Genomic DNA, 17,320 nt, shown 5'->3' on the forward strand with positions numbered 1-17,320 from the left:
TAAGATGACATTTTAATTAAGTTTTAAGTTGTCTGGGTGTGTCCCCAGCTTACCCATAGATCGTGCTCTGAGAATTCAAAAGGGAGCCTACTTTCTGTCGGGCATGTGACAGGGAACACTTTACGTAGACTGATCACGTTGGGATGCTTCAGCTCTCTTAGCAGCTACAAAGACACGAACAATTTACAATTAAAAGAATCAGCACAAACCAATAAATAATTTATGGACATTTCACAAACCTTTTTTCCGTTAAAATGACCCAACTACTCACAGCGACTTCCCGACATGCCGACATAGATATCCCGGTTCCCTCAATTTGTTTTAGGGCATATTCCTTCTTTGGATTTCCCTTCTTCGTTGTAGCTTTGTAGACATGTCCGTAGGTTCCCCGTCCCACTTTGCAGCCCTCGTAGTCAAACAGGTCCTCTACTTTCTCCCGCATGCTGGCCGTGCGCATCTTGAACTCGTAATCCATGGCTACGACCGGTCGTCTCTGTTCAACCTGTGAACTGAAAAAGGAAAAGTAACCTTGTTTGCAGCATACACCATTCCACCATGTCCACAGTTTATTTGTCCAATATTTCCCCACACTTTTGGAAATGTTCCTCAGTCCCAAATTCAGATGTCTTTTTATATCCTTTCGGTTACCATCACGCAGCTTAAGTTGTAGTGCCTAGTGGTACAAATTCTCTCCACACTCATTTGTACCATGACCGTAGTAACAGGCAGGCCTACATGTAACAGTTCTTTAACCCCAGAACTTTGAGGTTCATTGCCCGCCGCTTTCGTGGGAATGTGGAGGATGAAAAACTCCACAGTTCTGGGGATAATTTTGTGGTGCCAATGTTGACGCATGACGGTGGACATTGATGGAGGGACTCATTTTCCTAAAATCTAAAGCTTTTGAGGATTTATATGAATTTGGTTTGGTTAATCAGTTAATCAGTAATGTGTCTGATCTGATCTCCAAAATGGTCTCCAACACCCAGCTATGCAAGCTCAGATAGATCAGGTCATGTCAGGTTCGTGAACATGCCAAGATTGATGTTCATAACGTTAGAACTAGTACTTAGGGGGCCTCGGCCCTATGTGCAAATCCCCTTCACTTTAGAACAATCACAATAAACCAAAGCTATAAATGATAGCTAATCTTTTCCTTTTCTCTTTATTGTTAACATTTTTGCCACAAATCCTCAAAAATTCGGAATCCATGCTCAGTCTAAAGTGTGAACTGTTCTTACCAGAAACAGCAAGCAGTCTTACTCCGACGATCGCATTTATATTTCACTGCACTGTGCTCGTCGATATTGGTGGCGCTGTTGCAAAGTCGAGAATATATCAGCGCGTTTACTTAATTGATGCACGAAATGGGACGAAAGAAAAAAGGGCTGGCATGGCAGTCTGTACGTGTAGCATTGCTAACCCTACGCATGCGCATTAATGACTTTAGAATTTCCCTGTGAGTTTGTGTACAAGTCAATGGTGTAGCACTTTTTGGCTACAGATTTCCACCCCTGACCTTTCCCTTCCCACCGTGTAGCACCGTGTAGCAGTGAGTTTGTGCACAAGTCAATGGTGTGGCGCTTTTTTTTTGCTACAGATTGCCATGCCCAGGCTTATCTGCTACCATTCGTTTTTGCTTGTGCGTCCGGTCGGCGGCAAAGGATTGGTCTAGTCCCTGGGTACCATTATAACCATATGGGCGCAGTGTTCCAATTCAAGGAAAACTCTCCGCCAGGCGGAGGCGCACAAAATGTACCCCCCAGAGATTATTTCAAAAGGAGGGGTCTGTTTGGGCAAAGAAATGGTGGGATTGTGTCAGTATGGCCCAGGATCATCTCTGTTGATTCAGGGGCACCCATCTGTGGGCAAAGCAGACAAAAATGGGATTGAAAATTAGTCAGAAGAGCCCTAGGAAGGTGAGGGATGTCATTTGAAAAATGGCAGCTGGGAAGGCTTGGCAACGTTCACTTTTTGGGGGGTGAGATTGTTTTGGGCGGATAATTAAAAAATTCATGAGTTAACCTACTAAAAATTTAAAATCAAATGAAATCTGAAGGACCAAACAACACATTGATTTTTGTTTGAGAGGCCTCAGGGACTTCAGTTGCCTGCCATGGGGCTCCAAACTTGGTTGATTTTCCACTATTTTCAATGGAGCTTGAATTGGTTCAGTGCACCCATATTGCGTATCTAAGTCCAAGCCTATGAAGGTACCTGAAATGTCATAGGCTTGTACTGTAGCATGTAGCACTGCTACACGACATGCCTGGGAGATTCGTTCGTCCCATTTCGTGCCGGTATATCGTTTACTGGGACAGAGAGACCCCCCTGCCTTTGTGTTGGTCATTGTTATACTGGTATCTCAGGAATTCTTTTCAAACATCAAGGGGTGTGTTAAGTGACAATAGGCTGGAGTGTTGGGATTGGACTTGTTAGGGGTACACTTCTGTCCCAATTCGTGCCTGGAATAAATTTTTTTTTTACATAACGAGTGCAGTCAGCAGACTTGAATAAAGGCTATTAGAGCATAAAAAGCAAATTTTTTTCTCAGTCCCATTCAGTTTAATACAGCGCGTACAATGCATCCCTCATTTATTTTGTCACGAAGCAAATATAAATGCTCATTTACTGTAAATAGGTTTTGATGTATCCACTTTTTTTAGAATATAGACGCAGTTACAAAAATCCATAGAAGAGCCATAAAATGTCAAAATAAGTCTAAATTCCAAATATTTCACTCAAGTCAAGGGGAAACGCCGCGCCGGCGCGAAGACTAGTCTCCTTTCAAGACTGGCAGAGTGACCATTATACCGTGTAATTATGCAGCTTGCCCCCACCCTTGCTGGTATTCAGCGGGACTGTGCATGTACATGTACGCAACATCACTTTCGGTAAGCTTGCCAGAACTCGGCAGCTAGCGCCACGCGCGCACGGGTACCGGGTACCGGTACGCTAGAGGTGTACAGTTGTCCGCGGAGCTGATGTTGTCGGCGCGACGGGGCATTTGACCGCCACGCCAAATCCCTTTCTGAACGGTTTCGCTACACCCGAAAGTAATTTTCATTCGATTCGAAGGAACCCACTGTGAGTTTGTGATATTCTCTTGTCTTTTTTTAATGGGAATACATTAATTGGGATTCTGTCTTCCGGGTTTATTGCCATCGCACATGGACAGATAATAAAATAGGCTTAGGTCCACATCATGATGTCAGTGTCAATGACTGCTACATGATTACATCCATTATGACCATATTGGGGGTTGTAATGTATACTTGGGGACCCCCCAGTTTTTTGACATTTTAATCTTGCAAAACTGTTAGGTCCCCCCCCCCAAAAAAGAAAGGCAACACTCTCTTTATCGCGCTGACCCAAATTTTGGAAATTTCAAATTCTGAAATTGTGAGAAAATGTGACCTTTTTACTGTACTGATAAACTAACCATGTAATTTTGAATCTACCGTGTGTCATGTGTTCAAACACTGACAGTTTCCCCTCAATATTTCCCTCAAAACCCTACCCTTTTTTGACAACATTCACCCTACAGTTATTGAGCATGATGTCACAGTCTAGTCATCTAGGCCTACCAACGTCAATTCAAAAGTTAAAATGTAACTCTCCCTTCTATTATAGGAACAGGATCTCAAAATTTATAATCCCCCTATAACTTGGTCTTATCCCTACCATGGAGGAAGGCCCCTTCTCCCTCCATGTCCCTAATAGGCCTAGTATAAGAGTGATTTTGCACAATAGCATAAAGGCATCATGGAAGAAAAAAGGGGCAAACACGTACAACTATCGAATACAGGGCAACTTGGTTTGGACTTCGGACTTAGAGTTTGTTCCTCCATCTCCATTCATTTTGCGTTGCTTATTTCTCAAAGAGAAATTCAACATCATAGCCACATAGCCACCAACCAGGTACTCGATTCGACTTCTTCCCAGAGTCACTCCCATCCAATTCGACATGGTAGCCAGTGATTCTAGGGGGTGGCCCAGTATTCTATAGTTACTCCCCCCCCCCAGAACTGTGGGGTAGTACGTCCATCCCGCTCCCACGAACTGCGCAGAAAACAAGCCTTTTTTGTGGAGGAAAACCCCTGAGGAATAAGTCTGGGTAAAACCCACGGAGTCAGGCAGGGACTGAAAACCCAATCCACATGTGGACCGGGCTGGGAATCGAACCTGGGACCACAGAAGTGGAAGGCGAGGAAAGAACTACCTTGCCTACCTGACTACCCATAGAAATGCTGCTCCATTCCTCCCAAGAGTTCTACATTTATATATGGTAGACATACCTTTGTACTTTGTACCCCCGAAAAAGGGGGCCAAAACCATGCCGATTTTCAATAAAAGGTGCAAATATATTTCTTGATCAGTGTCCAAGAGTCATGCTGTTCACGTGTACTTCTGAAGATGAGCTGCTACCAAATGGCTGACTACGGCTGTGATTAATACACAAGACATGGCAATTGGCTGCAGCCACTTTCTATACGTATGTGTGTGTAATTCTTAGCCACAACTGGACTGACTGGTTGAAATGGCAGTTGGCTATGGCGGGCCGAGGGTCACAGTGACCAGTCACAGGGCTCCACATTATTTATGCCCAAATAGCCCAAGCAACAGCTGTTGGATCTGAGAGCATGTGAATTCCCCGTTTGCAGTGTGAACAACGTCTGTGAACAAGTGCCATCTCATACGTGGCTTGTGGCGATCTTCTTTGGTTTGGGCCCCCCCTTTTTTGTACAAAGTACGAAGGAATGTAAGCTACAATACGTGGAACTCTTGGGGGAATGGAGCAGCACTTCACCACAGAATCCCTGTTTGTGTCCTGTTAAATATCATGTAAAGGCTACGGTGAAAAACCTTAAAAGGTTTGTATTCATGGTTTATCTCCTTGCCCCCAGCAGTTCACCACGGCGTTGAACACTTTCCCTGTTGAGCGGATTCCACCTAGCATGCACAGATGGAGTTTCCTGGGGTGGGTTCCGAGGGGTGCCAGCTGACACACTACGAGGGCACCGAGAAACTCCTGGAAATTTGGTTTGAGCCCCTCCGCCACTGCAACGGTGACATACAAAGCCAAGGCACCCCCGACCTGAAGGTCATTCCCAGGTCAGAGGTCATGCTCACTTCTTTTTTTTTACACATACAAGCGAGAAGAAGATAAAGATCACATCAGACTCCAGCTTTGTTTTGAGAATTCTGCAGAAGAAAGCCCACTTACAAAACCGTTCACTACCTTTGGCAGATTTCTTCCTATGCTTAGAAATTTAGTAGGATAGTTATTAGATTTATTCCATGGAATATTGCGGCTTTTCCAAATTGTCTGTTTTCTTTATTTCTTTACTCTGTCCAAAAACTACATCTTTCACAACTTCTTTGACGAGAAATGCTCACTTCTGTTTTTCCACCAACACAGAACTTGCCTAACTGAGCTTCTTACCTTAGTTCATTGTGAAATCGTGAGTGAAAAGTGCCGAGATGAACATCACGCATATGTGCTCAGGTAAGTCAATGACTCTTGAAACACTGGTTCACGCATATACATGTGTGCAGTTTGTGTTAAAAAGTTGGATTGATTGTATGTGGTCGGTCTTTTTTTTTTAATCCTCTTTCAGCGAGAGCAGCATGTTTCTCTCCAAGGAGCGGTTCATCTTGAAGACGTGTGGTACAACCACCCTACTAAATGCCATCGAACCCTTCATAGCATTAGCCAAACAGTACTGTGGCTTCAAAGTCAAGGTTTGATCATTTTGATCTGGTTTTGAGTTTGTCAAAACTGGCTTAGTCACTTTTATTGTGGTAGGATAGTTTGTCATCTACTTGGTGTTTGGGGTATGACTTGATTGTTTTTGTCTTCAGTAAACTGTAGGGAAATCCGCAGCCAGGCTATTGGGCCCCTCTTGGGCTTAGACTGTGTTTTAATATGTAATCTGAACACCTGTTGAAGATTGTGAGGATTAAATTTCTGAAATTTTGGAAAAAAGTATCAAAAGTTTAAAATTTTTAAATTCTGATAACTTGATTGTTATTCTAAATTATTTAGTTTTCGTACGTGATAGTCTCACTAGCGGACTGACGGTTAAACGGCGGAATTCTACGTTGGTTACTTAGTTACGTTTGAGCATAGACCAATTTTGTTGGATCCTTCTTTAGGATGTCTTCTATTCCCGCAAGAATTTCTTTCGTCCAGAGCTGCAGGCCGTCCCCCACCGCAACTTCCAAGACGAGGTCACGTACCTGGACACACTCTTTGACAGTAAGTCTTGGGTTTCCATGGAAAGTAGTCCCAGACCAAGGGAGCAATTTCACTGCCAGAAATTTGCTAAGCAGACAAATAATTTGCTAAGAAGAAACGGGGTACTAGCCGATACCCATGGATGTTTGTTGCCATAGGCAGGTTACCAGCAGAAATACTTTCTTAGTAATTCTGTCAAGTAGCTAATTAAAATTGTTCATCTTGTATTAAATGAAAGCATTTAAAAAGTGGCGAGGGTAAACCGTGACATTATGACAGCCACGCTTGGTATTCTTTCTTTTGCTAGGTGGAGCTGCCTACATGCTGGGTAGAGTCAATGGGGATTGCTGGTAGGTATTGCATAACGAAATGAAATATGATAAGTCTCTCTTATGTGGGAAGGGCCAGTACCAAAATGATTGTGTCTCTTGGTCTAAGCTTTGATAGCAGAGATAAAAAGATGTGGTGGCGTGACAATAGCATAAGCCCCCCAAAAAATCCCAGAATAGTGACGCCTCCATTTTCTTGACTCTCTTTTAACTTGATGGTAGGACCCCGCAAGTTTTCTGGGGGGGAGGGGGGGAATTTTGGAAAAATGTGAAATCAGAAATAAAGATACAGTGTGTATGTTGTAGTTTGAATGTTGTGCTGAATGGTCCAACAGACTATGCTTGCAATTAGTGCCCTTTAGAAAGTCGGCCAACTCACTTCATGTCAAACACATGCCATCAGGCCGCTCTTGCTGGTGGAATTTTTAACTAGTTGTCACATAGCTACAGTCTGAATCAGTACATTTTAAAAGGTACCAACAAATCTACCTACCTACCTTGATTCAAAAGCAGTGCACTGGGAAGCAGAACTATTTTTTTTGTTTTTTGGGGGGGGGTTTGCTTATGTATGTTGTTTTATCCCTCGTATCAGATAACGATAATAACTGTTCACATATTACCAAATAAGAGTATTGCTAAACTCTTGTTCTATTTGTTTATGATATGAAGGCATCTGTACACCCTAGACACCTGTATCGGCCAGAGCCTACCTGACCAGACCCTGGAGATATCCTTTTCAATTCTGGGTTGTGCCTCCTGAACTTTTTTTTTTGGTGGTACCATTCCAGCCTGAATATTTGGCTGTTGATGTAAATAACTCATGCATCGTTCAGACTGGAGTTTTTTGGTTTTTTTTTTGCCTTTTACAACAGCTGCATGACACAGTGTGTCACTGAACTTTTTTTCCAAAGGTTACGTCACCGATCCATAAAAAAAGTCATTAATAATGGATTTTTTGGCTTAAAATGTTTGAAAATTGCTGCTCTTCAGTTAGCTGTGAAATGAATGTGATCTGTACGCCATGGCATGCAGAGCGTAATTCCATTTTAACAAACTGTTATGATGATGACCTTGACCCTACGCAATTACATCTTGATGACCCAGCTTGACCCCAGTGTCATGCAGCACTTCAAAGACAACACAGGACGGAAGGCCGCCGATGTTACCAAGGTTTGTTATAATATGCCTGTGAGTTTTGTTTTTGTTTTCTAAATCTAGGTATTCTTCAATACCCTAAAGACACTAAATTTGCCTGTGGGTATTAAAACTGTTTTTCCTTGACTCAAGATGGTAGGGTTCAAAGTGCAGATTTTGACCTACCGCATGGCGCAGAGCAACTTTTTGAGATGGAAACCTTCTAAAGAATCTCAACTGGGTAATATGTGTTGACATAGAACTCAATTGTGCATTCTAATGACCTTGATTGTCTGCAAACGGATACCTTGACTACAGGTTAATATACATGAGATATGCAGAGGAGACAAACCTGGCCAGATAGACGGATTAACTTGCAAGATAATTTTCATATAATTTGCACTGTATGGCATGAGATTGGAAAATTGAGGGCACTTTGTTTAATTCTGGTTCAGTGTGAAGCACTTGTAGATTTAACTGACGAGCAATATTAAGAGAGGTTGGGATGGCACGGTTTCAAATAAAACGAGCAACACTTGAAAGGGTGCTAATTCGTTGCGTGCATGCATAAGCCCAGGGCACCCTTTTGCACCACATGCATATTTCAGTAGATACATTTTTTCTTTATTTCCAGTTTCACCTTTCCATACCCCCTCCACAAAAAAATGTTATAAGGTCACACCGTCAAAATAGCGTAGGGCCCGGAAAGAGGACGCCTAACAAATGGCTTTTGGCCTTAGCCATACCATGGTAATACCGCACAGATCAGACATAATCTAATCCACAAGCTTTTTAAATGTCAGTACATATATGCACTTTTTTATTGAACTAAATTCTTTTTCATGTAAATGAAGCAGCAGATGAGGCATTTGACCTATAAAATACTGAATAGCAAAAGTGCAGTAACCACTCCCTCGTACATCATAACTTCCTCTCTGCAGGAATACGTCCAAAGCAAATAGAAGTTTTTGGCAAGCCTCAGTTGATGTAGCATTGTACAGTTTTGTTTTTACTTCAGTATTAACACTCTGGGCAACTTGGTGGGAATCTCTCGGAGCCCAAATGGAACACTGCATTGTTAACCAGTTTGATGTCGAGGCACTTGGAAGCTGTAGTTTGAAACCTGTCAAAACGCCAGCCACAAGGCATGGTGTAAATATTCCCTTTGATTCACAAGATAGTCATCTTAATGCTGTTTTTGTTGCATTTGTGTGATTTGGTTTCTGTCTAGGCATCTGGAATAGCAGACCTTTTGCCTAACTGTCAGATTGATGACTTCCTCTTTGAACCCTGCGGCTATTCCATGAACGGACTGCTGCCCAAGGTGAGGATTTACACCACCTCATGAAACAGTCAACAAAGTCCCAACACTTGAATTATCATTGGAAATTTGTATACAGTGAAAGCAGGTTTGGCTGATATAAACTCACCTTGATATAAATCGAGATTTAAATCAAATGAATTTTTTAAAATAATCATTTATTTAAATCAACATACTTAATTTGGGGGGGGGGAAATGTTTAAAACATTTGAATTCTTTTTTGCTGATTGGAAACGTTTGCAGGTTTTGCATATTTTTAACAACAAATCCCCCCTCTGTGAGCCTTCCAGTTCCTACTAGTATTAACGAAGTAGGAATGCACATGTTACACACAGCCTGGGTTGGCAAGATTTGATTTGTTCAATTTAATTCACTTGTTTTGATTTAAGTCAGCTTTAGGGATTCTCTAAGTGAATTTGATGCGAAGGATTTATTGTCATGACTTAATTTGACTTCATTTGAATTGCCCACTTTAGAGTTTGACATGTTAAAGTGTCAGTGAACAGTGTACATCTACCTTTTATGTACAGGTGCACAGGTATTTTATCGAGATTAGAAACTACGGTCATTGTGCATTGTAACTGGAACCACTAGATACCCCTTAATAAAGTGATTTTTAATCAAGTCGTTGCTCTCTCAAAACAAGACTGCTTTTTTTCTCACAGAGTAAGGTAAAATACCAGCATCTTGTACCTTCACATGTAGCATGCAAAATAAATACATGTACACGTTGTTCATGGCAAGTTTCCCAGTCATTAGTCATTTGATGCAAGTGTAAGTACCCTGTTCATAAATTCTTGTGAACTTTAGTTTTGTCAAAACTTAGAGTTCGGTTTAAAAACCTGGTATGCACTTTATCCTTGATTCATGCACTTGTCTCTGAAGCAAGTGTCTTCTCTGAGGGTGCATGTACCCGGTAGGTGTTATACTGCATGCATTTCACCAAGACTGAGACGTGGTGGTTTGTGAATTTAAAACAAATTACTTGATTTAAATTTCTTAATTTAAATCCAAATTTGTTTTATTTTGTAACCAAACAAATAAATTAAAAAACTGTTACACGTGCAGTTAATTTGCTTGCTTTGAATAGACAATTTGCGTTTGAATAGACAATTGAGCTAACTTTTAAAAAATAAAAAAAATCTGATTTAGATTTTAAAATCTGATTTAAATAAAAAAATCTAAGGTTTATTTATTAACCCTAACCCCCTAGGCCTTTTTACTAGGAACCATCCTGAATCCTCCATAATCCTGTGATTTTCAACATGAAAAAATTGCATTCAGCCCAAATTCTCCCAAATTTCTTAAAAGTGTCATTTGGAGGTTTGCCTAACTGCCCGAATCCTTCAAAATCCTCTGGCAATTCCTGTTATTATGTTGAGACTGTGCGAATGGCACTCTTGAGCTGTGCAGTTGATTCAAAAGAAATATCCGGCTGAATTTGTGCTTGAGTAAGCACAAACAATGTGTGCCGTCCTTCGAATCAGCCATGCATTTTGCCACACACCCTGAATCCTCCAAATTCCTCCACTTTGCAGAAAAGGATTTGGGAGGGTTAGGATTAAAGAACAATTCACCCTGAGTGAAAGAAGTCGATGTGAATGATTTGTTTTGTTTTGTTTTTGTTGCAGGACGGCTACATGACCATCCACATCACTCCCGAAGAGGAATACTCCTACGTCAGCTTTGAGACCAACATCGAACTGGTGAGCTATCGAATCACATGAGGTTGTGGTGGTGACTTTGAGGTCATGGTGGTGTAATTGATCTCCTCACCACCCTCCTAAGACCAACCACCACAAAAGCTCTCAATTTCTGTGAAGGTGTACAGCATTGGGGATTTTGCATCTCTTGCATTATAGTAAGGCAGCTTACGTAAGGGGTTTTCACATTTTAGTCCTTGGTTCGAATCTTACTGTGCCCCGATGTTATTGCTAAGTGAGGCCAAATTCATGGTAAGTTTCTTCTTCCCTCCAGGAGGACTATGGTGACTTGGTGAACAAGATCCTGACGACATTCAACCCTGGAAAGTGCGTCATGACTCTGTTTGCTAGTAAGGTAAGAGGAGTTTGTCAGGGGCGTCACCAGGATTTTTTCCAGGTGGGCGACGGACCACTTTTTTTGAGGGGGAGGGAGGAAGCATTCATCAGCTACGAAGTTGTAAACCATTGACAGTTTCAGGGAGTTCATTTATCGGTTGTGTTTGGAGGGTAAACATCCCCATTGCGACACCCGTGCATGTGACAAGAGTCTGCCCTCCCTGTTGAGCATTGAATCTTGACTGTCAATGAACGTAAAGTGGGAACCAGCTGAATTTAACTGCTGTCCATTTTGGCCTTGTTCTGAAGCTGTTCCGCCCATCGTTGATCGTGAATCCTTTTCTGTCAATTGTGCGGCAATCCAATATTTTTAACCCTTTGTTTGTTTGTTTTGTTTTCAGGCGGCTAAATGTGGCACGAGCTTCAAAGCCCTCAGTGAGACTTTCCTGGACAAGTACCGTCGCCGTGACTGGCAGTTCTCGCAGTTCCAGAGCTATGACCTGACATTTGCGACATACATCCGCGACAAACAGGTGTGAAGTACTGCTACATTACCCTTTCAGCAAGGTGGAATGAGATGGCCAAGAAGCGCTATGTGTATATTTTTAACTTTACTTTACTTACTTTAAGTAAGTAAAGTAATTTAAGTAATGAAAAGGGAATGAAGGGTTGTTAGCACTCTAATGAAGTGACTTTGGTCACGATATGTCGTTAGTGCATATTAATTTCACGTTAAGAATATGTAATAATTGCCAAGCACTTGTGAATTTTATCACTTGCTGATGGTTGATGGGTGGTAAACTAAGTTTCTAAAATGTGTGGTTGACTCCACTGTCATGCCATCAGTACAGTCGAACCTCGTTGGGTAAGAAGTCGTTCCGACTTAATTACCTTGTTAATTATCTTGTTCTAACAGGAACCCTGTATTAGCAGGAATGAAAAACAAGAGTGGGACCTAAAAAAGTCCTTGTTACAAGTGGAATCTTGTATTAACAGACCTCTTATTAAGGAGGTTCGACTGCATCTGAGAAAGGTGCAGGTATTACACAGCTTGGGCGTGATTTAGGCATAATTTGTGAATTAAAAATGTAAATAAAATGCTTACGATTCTGGGTATGGCTTTATTCATTCTTTCCTGTTGTAGATGGGAGTACTCTTTGGGATGCCTAAAATGTTCACTTTCCAAATGGAAGGACTTTGAAAATGCACAATCAGAGTATTAATGTGCATTTTTCTTTTTCTGTTTTTTCACATTTATTAAAGTGTGGCTAAATTTTGTTGGTTTGCTTTGAAAGTAGTTGCAGTTCTACAGGAGGCTGCCAAGTCTGATTACAATCTGTCATTCCCAGGTCATCTGTGTTGAAGAATCAGGCATGCAACTTTTCCTCAGATCAGCTGATTTCCTGACTTTTCACTTCATGCTCATGCCATTGAAAATTGAAAAACACTACAAAGTCTTGTAAAGACTTGTAAATTTCCTTGTTGTGTTGTCGGTCCAAGTCGCATGCCTGAAAAATTTGTTTCACTGTGATATTCATCAGTATGTAATTACTGAGATTGTACAACTCTTGGGGCTTCAAAGTTGTTGACACTCTGCCCTGAGTTGAAGTGCACCTCTCAACGCTGCCCAAGTGAAGACTACATTCAAACATACATTGGCCATGCTCGCTCTTGGCATCCTGTACTAAACGCACATAAACCTACGCACACAAGCGGCGAGTTCTTACCAAACGGCCATTATTGCTTTGTAAACCATGCCCTCTTAGTTCTGCCAAGAGCTAACTGCATGTTAATAGCCTATATTTGTTTTGTTTTTTTACTTTAAAGTTGTATATCTCGGATTTGAAAAAAAAAATGAATTGTGTTGAAATAAATTGGTGTACTGTTATGGTACTCGGGCATCCACTGTAGATGTTTTGAATCAAAGCCTGTGGTTTTTGTGTTGTTTCCAGAGTTCCGCAATGCACGTCCTGATACAAATTTTACTGGTTACAAAGCAAAACCATTTTATTTCAGGATAAACAAAATGAAAAATTAAATTCAGCACCTATATGATCTACAAACTAGAAAATAAAACTAACATATCTGATATGGCAAGCACACATTTCTGAATAGCAACACTCAAAAGTACTGAATACAACATATCTAGAATCTGGACTTACAGCTTCACAGGACAAATCACTTTTGAAAAACATCACTCATTCTTTCATAAAGAACACCAGTGAACATGGACAACACACATCAAACAGACAAAGGGGGAAAGTAATTTACATTCAGATGGTCGCAAGACTGACCACATAATGCAGGTGGTATTTCTCTAGTTGTCCACAATATAAGGTCCAAATTTCTTGCATCTGAAAATTGCAGATGTCTTCAGCTTAAAAATCTTGGTTAAATAAACACAGAAAGCACAAGTTGAATAATAAATACAATTATACTTTTCTACTGAATTTGATCTCTCAATAAATTAGTTTTATCAAATTATCCGGCCCCTCTTGCAGTGAGTGATGTGTCTGAAGTCGGGCAGTGGCTGATAATTGGGAAGGAACACAATTGGTCTTGTTCTCAAAATGCTATCAACCTCTGACCTGCAAATATCTTTGCCATTGTTCACAGTTTATCAGCCTGACTTGTAAATGGACCCAGGAAATGATAAAATCTTGGCACCCCAGCGAAGCACACGTCATTACATAATAAATGCCTACTCGACTATTGAATGAGTTTAGTTTTCACTCTTTGCAAAAATAATGCATGTTAATTGAGTGGACCAGTTTTTAAACGCATGTTTTGCTTATAAACCTCTTTAAAAAGTTCAGCAGTTGTTGGACATATACACACAAAGTCCATCCAAAATTGACTAATTCAACATTGACTAGATCTTGACAAATGAGTTTCCTAATGCTGTTTCTGAGCTGAAGGCTTGCACAGCCCAATACAAATGACTGGAAAGAGTAAATAACACCTCCAAAAATATCGACAATTAACTGTATTCAAACTTGAGTTTGTGAAACTGTAAAAAGTTGAAGTGATTGAGTGAGAAAGAAAACGAAAAGCCGTGAGAAAAGGTCCAGTCGTTTTACAATGTTCCTTCAGCCAAGTATTCCAGTCGGTCATATGTAATTACATGTAGAAAACTCTAGTTCATGTGTTTTAGAGGAATAAAAATTCAAAGGGCTGCCCTTCTGCAAAGAATTAAAATTGAACATGATCATTCTTTATAAATATAAAATATGGCAAGTCAATTTGCTTCAGTTGTTTACAGTGATGTGCTTGGGATACTTCCCAAAAAATTAAGAAAGTTAGCCAAATTTTAGATGGTACGAAATCCTGGATTCTTGTATTGACTACTGAAGCCTAAAGTGTTTTTTCATTCCACATTTTCTGCGGTTAAAGTTCTCTACACTCCAGATATTTTCCCAAGTTCGTTATTGCCTGCCATTTTTTTTCTAACCACATGTTCATGATAACAGGCTATTTTTGCTGGGAGAAAACAGTTTTCAAAATACCAGCAATGAAACCTCTGTAATTTAACTCTTGCCATGACAACTTGGCAGTGGTAAATTATACTACATCAAATGAGTAGGCTCCTCGTGTTTTAAACCATTCAGCCTGTTAATTGACTACATGTCATAGCACCACTGGATGATGTAAGGCTTTCTTAAACTAGAGAATACAATGCTGATGTCGACCAATTTGAATTTGAATGCATGTCTCAAGGACTTGATATCTGCCCAAGATGATGGTGCCTACAACATAACATGTACATGGACATCATTCAGTGCAACTAAGTTACTCGGCAGAACCACATTCAACAAGGATGTTTTTCTACTGAAGAAAAACATTGATAGTGCATTTTTGTTTGTTCCATGTCAATTCAAATGAACTGACTTTACCGAAATGCTCAATTTTTACAATTGAGACTTATCTATCTTTTGGGGGAAACATGGTTTTGCTTGACCCAGCACACTGAAAATCAACTCATTAAATTAAACATAACAGCTGTTGTGAAGTCCAAAATTTGGGCTACTTTCTTATCCTGTGTGGCTGAGTATCTCAAGCTCGATAAGGCCATGTTTCGGTTGCTATGGCAGAGTTGTTTAAATTAACTGTCCTTCCACTTTGAAGACGACCACTGGCAGTCTGTTAGATTTTCAGAAAGGCCTCCAACTTTTCATCGTCAACAGCATCCTGAAATTCCTCAAAGCCCTGTGTGAACAAATCAGCAAGTGAGAAATGCACTGAGAGGAAAATGTTTGCTAAAACATGGGTGTGATTGAGGTATACAGAACAAAGAGCTGTGCAAAGACCCTGTAATTTGGTCTTCAGGCATCATGGCAGCCCAGAAAGGAGACAACTGGGAAGACAGTGTATGTTGGAAAGTACCGTCTACAACAGTGAGACCAAACAATTGCTGCAGACGCATGTGGGAGGGGGGTGCTATGGACACTCAGGAGCGCCAAGAATCAGCACATTATGGGTACACACTGGTTTCACGAGTGTGGATGCAGGGAGTGAATGAGGTCAGTTTTCATCAAAATGTGCACAAAAACACTGCATCTTTACGAGAGAGGAATGGATCCGAGTATGGACACAAAATGAAAATAGGGCCACAGTTACAGACAATTGTACAACTAAACGTTCTATGGGAACGTTACGGAAACTCAGCGGCAGATAGACTTTCCACAAGTCAAATCAAAAGATATTCAAAAGGAATTCTGACCAAGACATTCCTTCATCAGCATTCTTGTTTGATTTGACTTGTGATGCACCAGACTGCTACTTTCAACATTGCTTACTCCTAAGTAGGTGTCGTCGTTGCACAGTTGAGGAGGCAAGCCCTTGGGGTCTCCCATCAGTTCCCTCATTCTCTCCTTGGCCGTCTCATCATGAGCAATGTCAATGCTCTCGTACTCGTACTTCTTGGAAGACAGAATCATCTCAATCCTCTGCTGGTGCTTCTTGATCTGTATGGAATTTCAAAGCAAAAGTAAACAACAGTCAGTAAGCCTTGTCGGAAAGAAAATGAACCTTCTTTAAACCCAGACATGTAGGCCAGATGCTTGGCGGGGGCTAGAAATCGTGCACGAATCTATGATAGTGGCTGTTGAAGTTTCCTTAGAGTTCTGGGTGATGAAAAGCCAGTTCTTGGACACATTGAATAGAACAACCGCATACATATGTTACGCCCCAACTATAACATCAGTCCCAACTATAGTTGGGACCGTCCAAACTAAAGTGCTGTAGTTGGGCCAGCCCAACTACAGCACAGAGGTCCAGTGTGCATGTGCCCAGCATGTGCCAAAGTCATATTGTTTACAACGTCCTGTCATAGATGAAGTGCCATATTTAGATGAACTATGTCAAGTGCGAGATTTGTAAACCTGGATAAGGTTGAGAAATTTTCTATAGAAATTGGTCAAAAATAGTTGAGCCAGCCAAACTGCAACACTGCAAATAGGACTGTCCCAAATATAGTTGTCACAAATTACGTTATAGTTGGGGCGTAACACATACGAAGACCATGGACACGATGGATGGAGAGAAATTCCTTCGCTATCCTTTACAATGCAAACATGGCATAGCAAGCTGAGATACTAACTCCCAGGTTGGAGGTTATACTCGAAAAGTAGAATTTGATGACCATGGTGAGGACTAGTATGCGTTGCTTGGGGAAAAACAGTTGCAGAGAGCGTCCGACAGCTCTACCGAAGTATTTACAAAACACGTCTCGTCTGCCTTCCAAGATTCTGCAGTCCAGGTCCGGTCTTAATACATAATTTATGCAGGGTGCAAAGGCTCGCTTGTGCAGACATATGAGATGCACGTGCGCCCTCTGTTGGCGCTTGAAAATTTTATTAGGGTTCCTCAAAGATCGCATACAAAGTTCCCGTCCTTTATTTGTAAGCAGTAACCCACAACCCAACGACACAGATATTCTAAATTTTCAAATATTGACTGTAAGTTGCCCGATAAAGTTTTCACGTACACGTGCATGTATGTTGAGAGCATATTGTAATAGAATCAAGATTTGAAAGAACAATGGTGATTTAGAATCAAGATTATTAGGGGTCTAAATACATGTCTTTGAATTTATTGAGTTGAGCCTAGAATCCATCAAAAGAAATTATTAACGACGGAATTGTCTTGTACCTAAACGTCTCTATTTATAAAGCGAAATTCGGCAAGGCCACCACTAGAAAAAAACCTTGCATAATGTATCTGACTAATAATGTAATAAAAACCATAGCGTACAGGG

At 40.9% G+C, this 17,320-nt stretch overlaps 3 protein-coding genes across 3 annotated transcripts; 1 reads left to right on the forward strand and 2 right to left on the reverse strand.

The window, feature by feature from the left end:
• Window positions 1–53: 53 nt before the first annotated feature.
• Window positions 54–1,651, reverse strand: LOC147795351 (cyclin-dependent kinase 8-like; the record flags this gene model as incomplete). Its single annotated transcript, XM_087132009.1, has 3 exons — window positions 1,242–1,651; window positions 272–509; window positions 54–164 (listed from the first exon to the last, which is right to left on the reverse strand). Coding segments are annotated over exons 2-3 (315 nt in total), but the record flags the coding sequence as incomplete, so codon positions are not given.
• A 1,235-nt stretch (window positions 1,652–2,886) lies between these two features.
• Window positions 2,887–12,974, forward strand: amd1 (adenosylmethionine decarboxylase 1). Its single transcript, XM_022226238.2, has 12 exons — window positions 2,887–3,087; window positions 4,911–5,115; window positions 5,423–5,509; window positions 5,622–5,745; window positions 6,160–6,262; window positions 6,549–6,591; window positions 7,240–7,297; window positions 7,660–7,740; window positions 8,936–9,028; window positions 10,657–10,731; window positions 11,003–11,083; window positions 11,466–12,974. Exons 2-12 carry the CDS (start codon window positions 4,967–4,969, stop codon window positions 11,601–11,603), a joined length of 1,032 nt encoding a protein of 343 aa, XP_022081930.2. The 5' UTR covers window positions 2,887–3,087; window positions 4,911–4,966; the 3' UTR covers window positions 11,604–12,974.
• A 70-nt stretch (window positions 12,975–13,044) lies between these two features.
• Window positions 13,045–16,856, reverse strand: LOC110974524 (SH3 domain-binding glutamic acid-rich-like protein 3). Its single transcript, XM_022226239.2, has 3 exons — window positions 16,664–16,856; window positions 15,861–16,028; window positions 13,045–15,270 (listed from the first exon to the last, which is right to left on the reverse strand). The coding sequence occupies exons 1-3, from the start codon at window positions 16,706–16,708 to the stop codon at window positions 15,208–15,210; spliced, it is 276 nt and encodes a 91-aa protein (XP_022081931.1). The 5' UTR covers window positions 16,709–16,856; the 3' UTR covers window positions 13,045–15,207.
• Window positions 16,857–17,320: the final 464 nt, after the last annotated feature.

Source organism: Acanthaster planci, unplaced genomic scaffold (genome assembly GCF_054643075.1).
Source record: "Acanthaster planci isolate LZ-2023a unplaced genomic scaffold, COTS_SCS Contig62, whole genome shotgun sequence".
Lineage (NCBI taxonomy): Eukaryota > Metazoa > Echinodermata > Asteroidea > Valvatida > Acanthasteridae > Acanthaster > Acanthaster planci.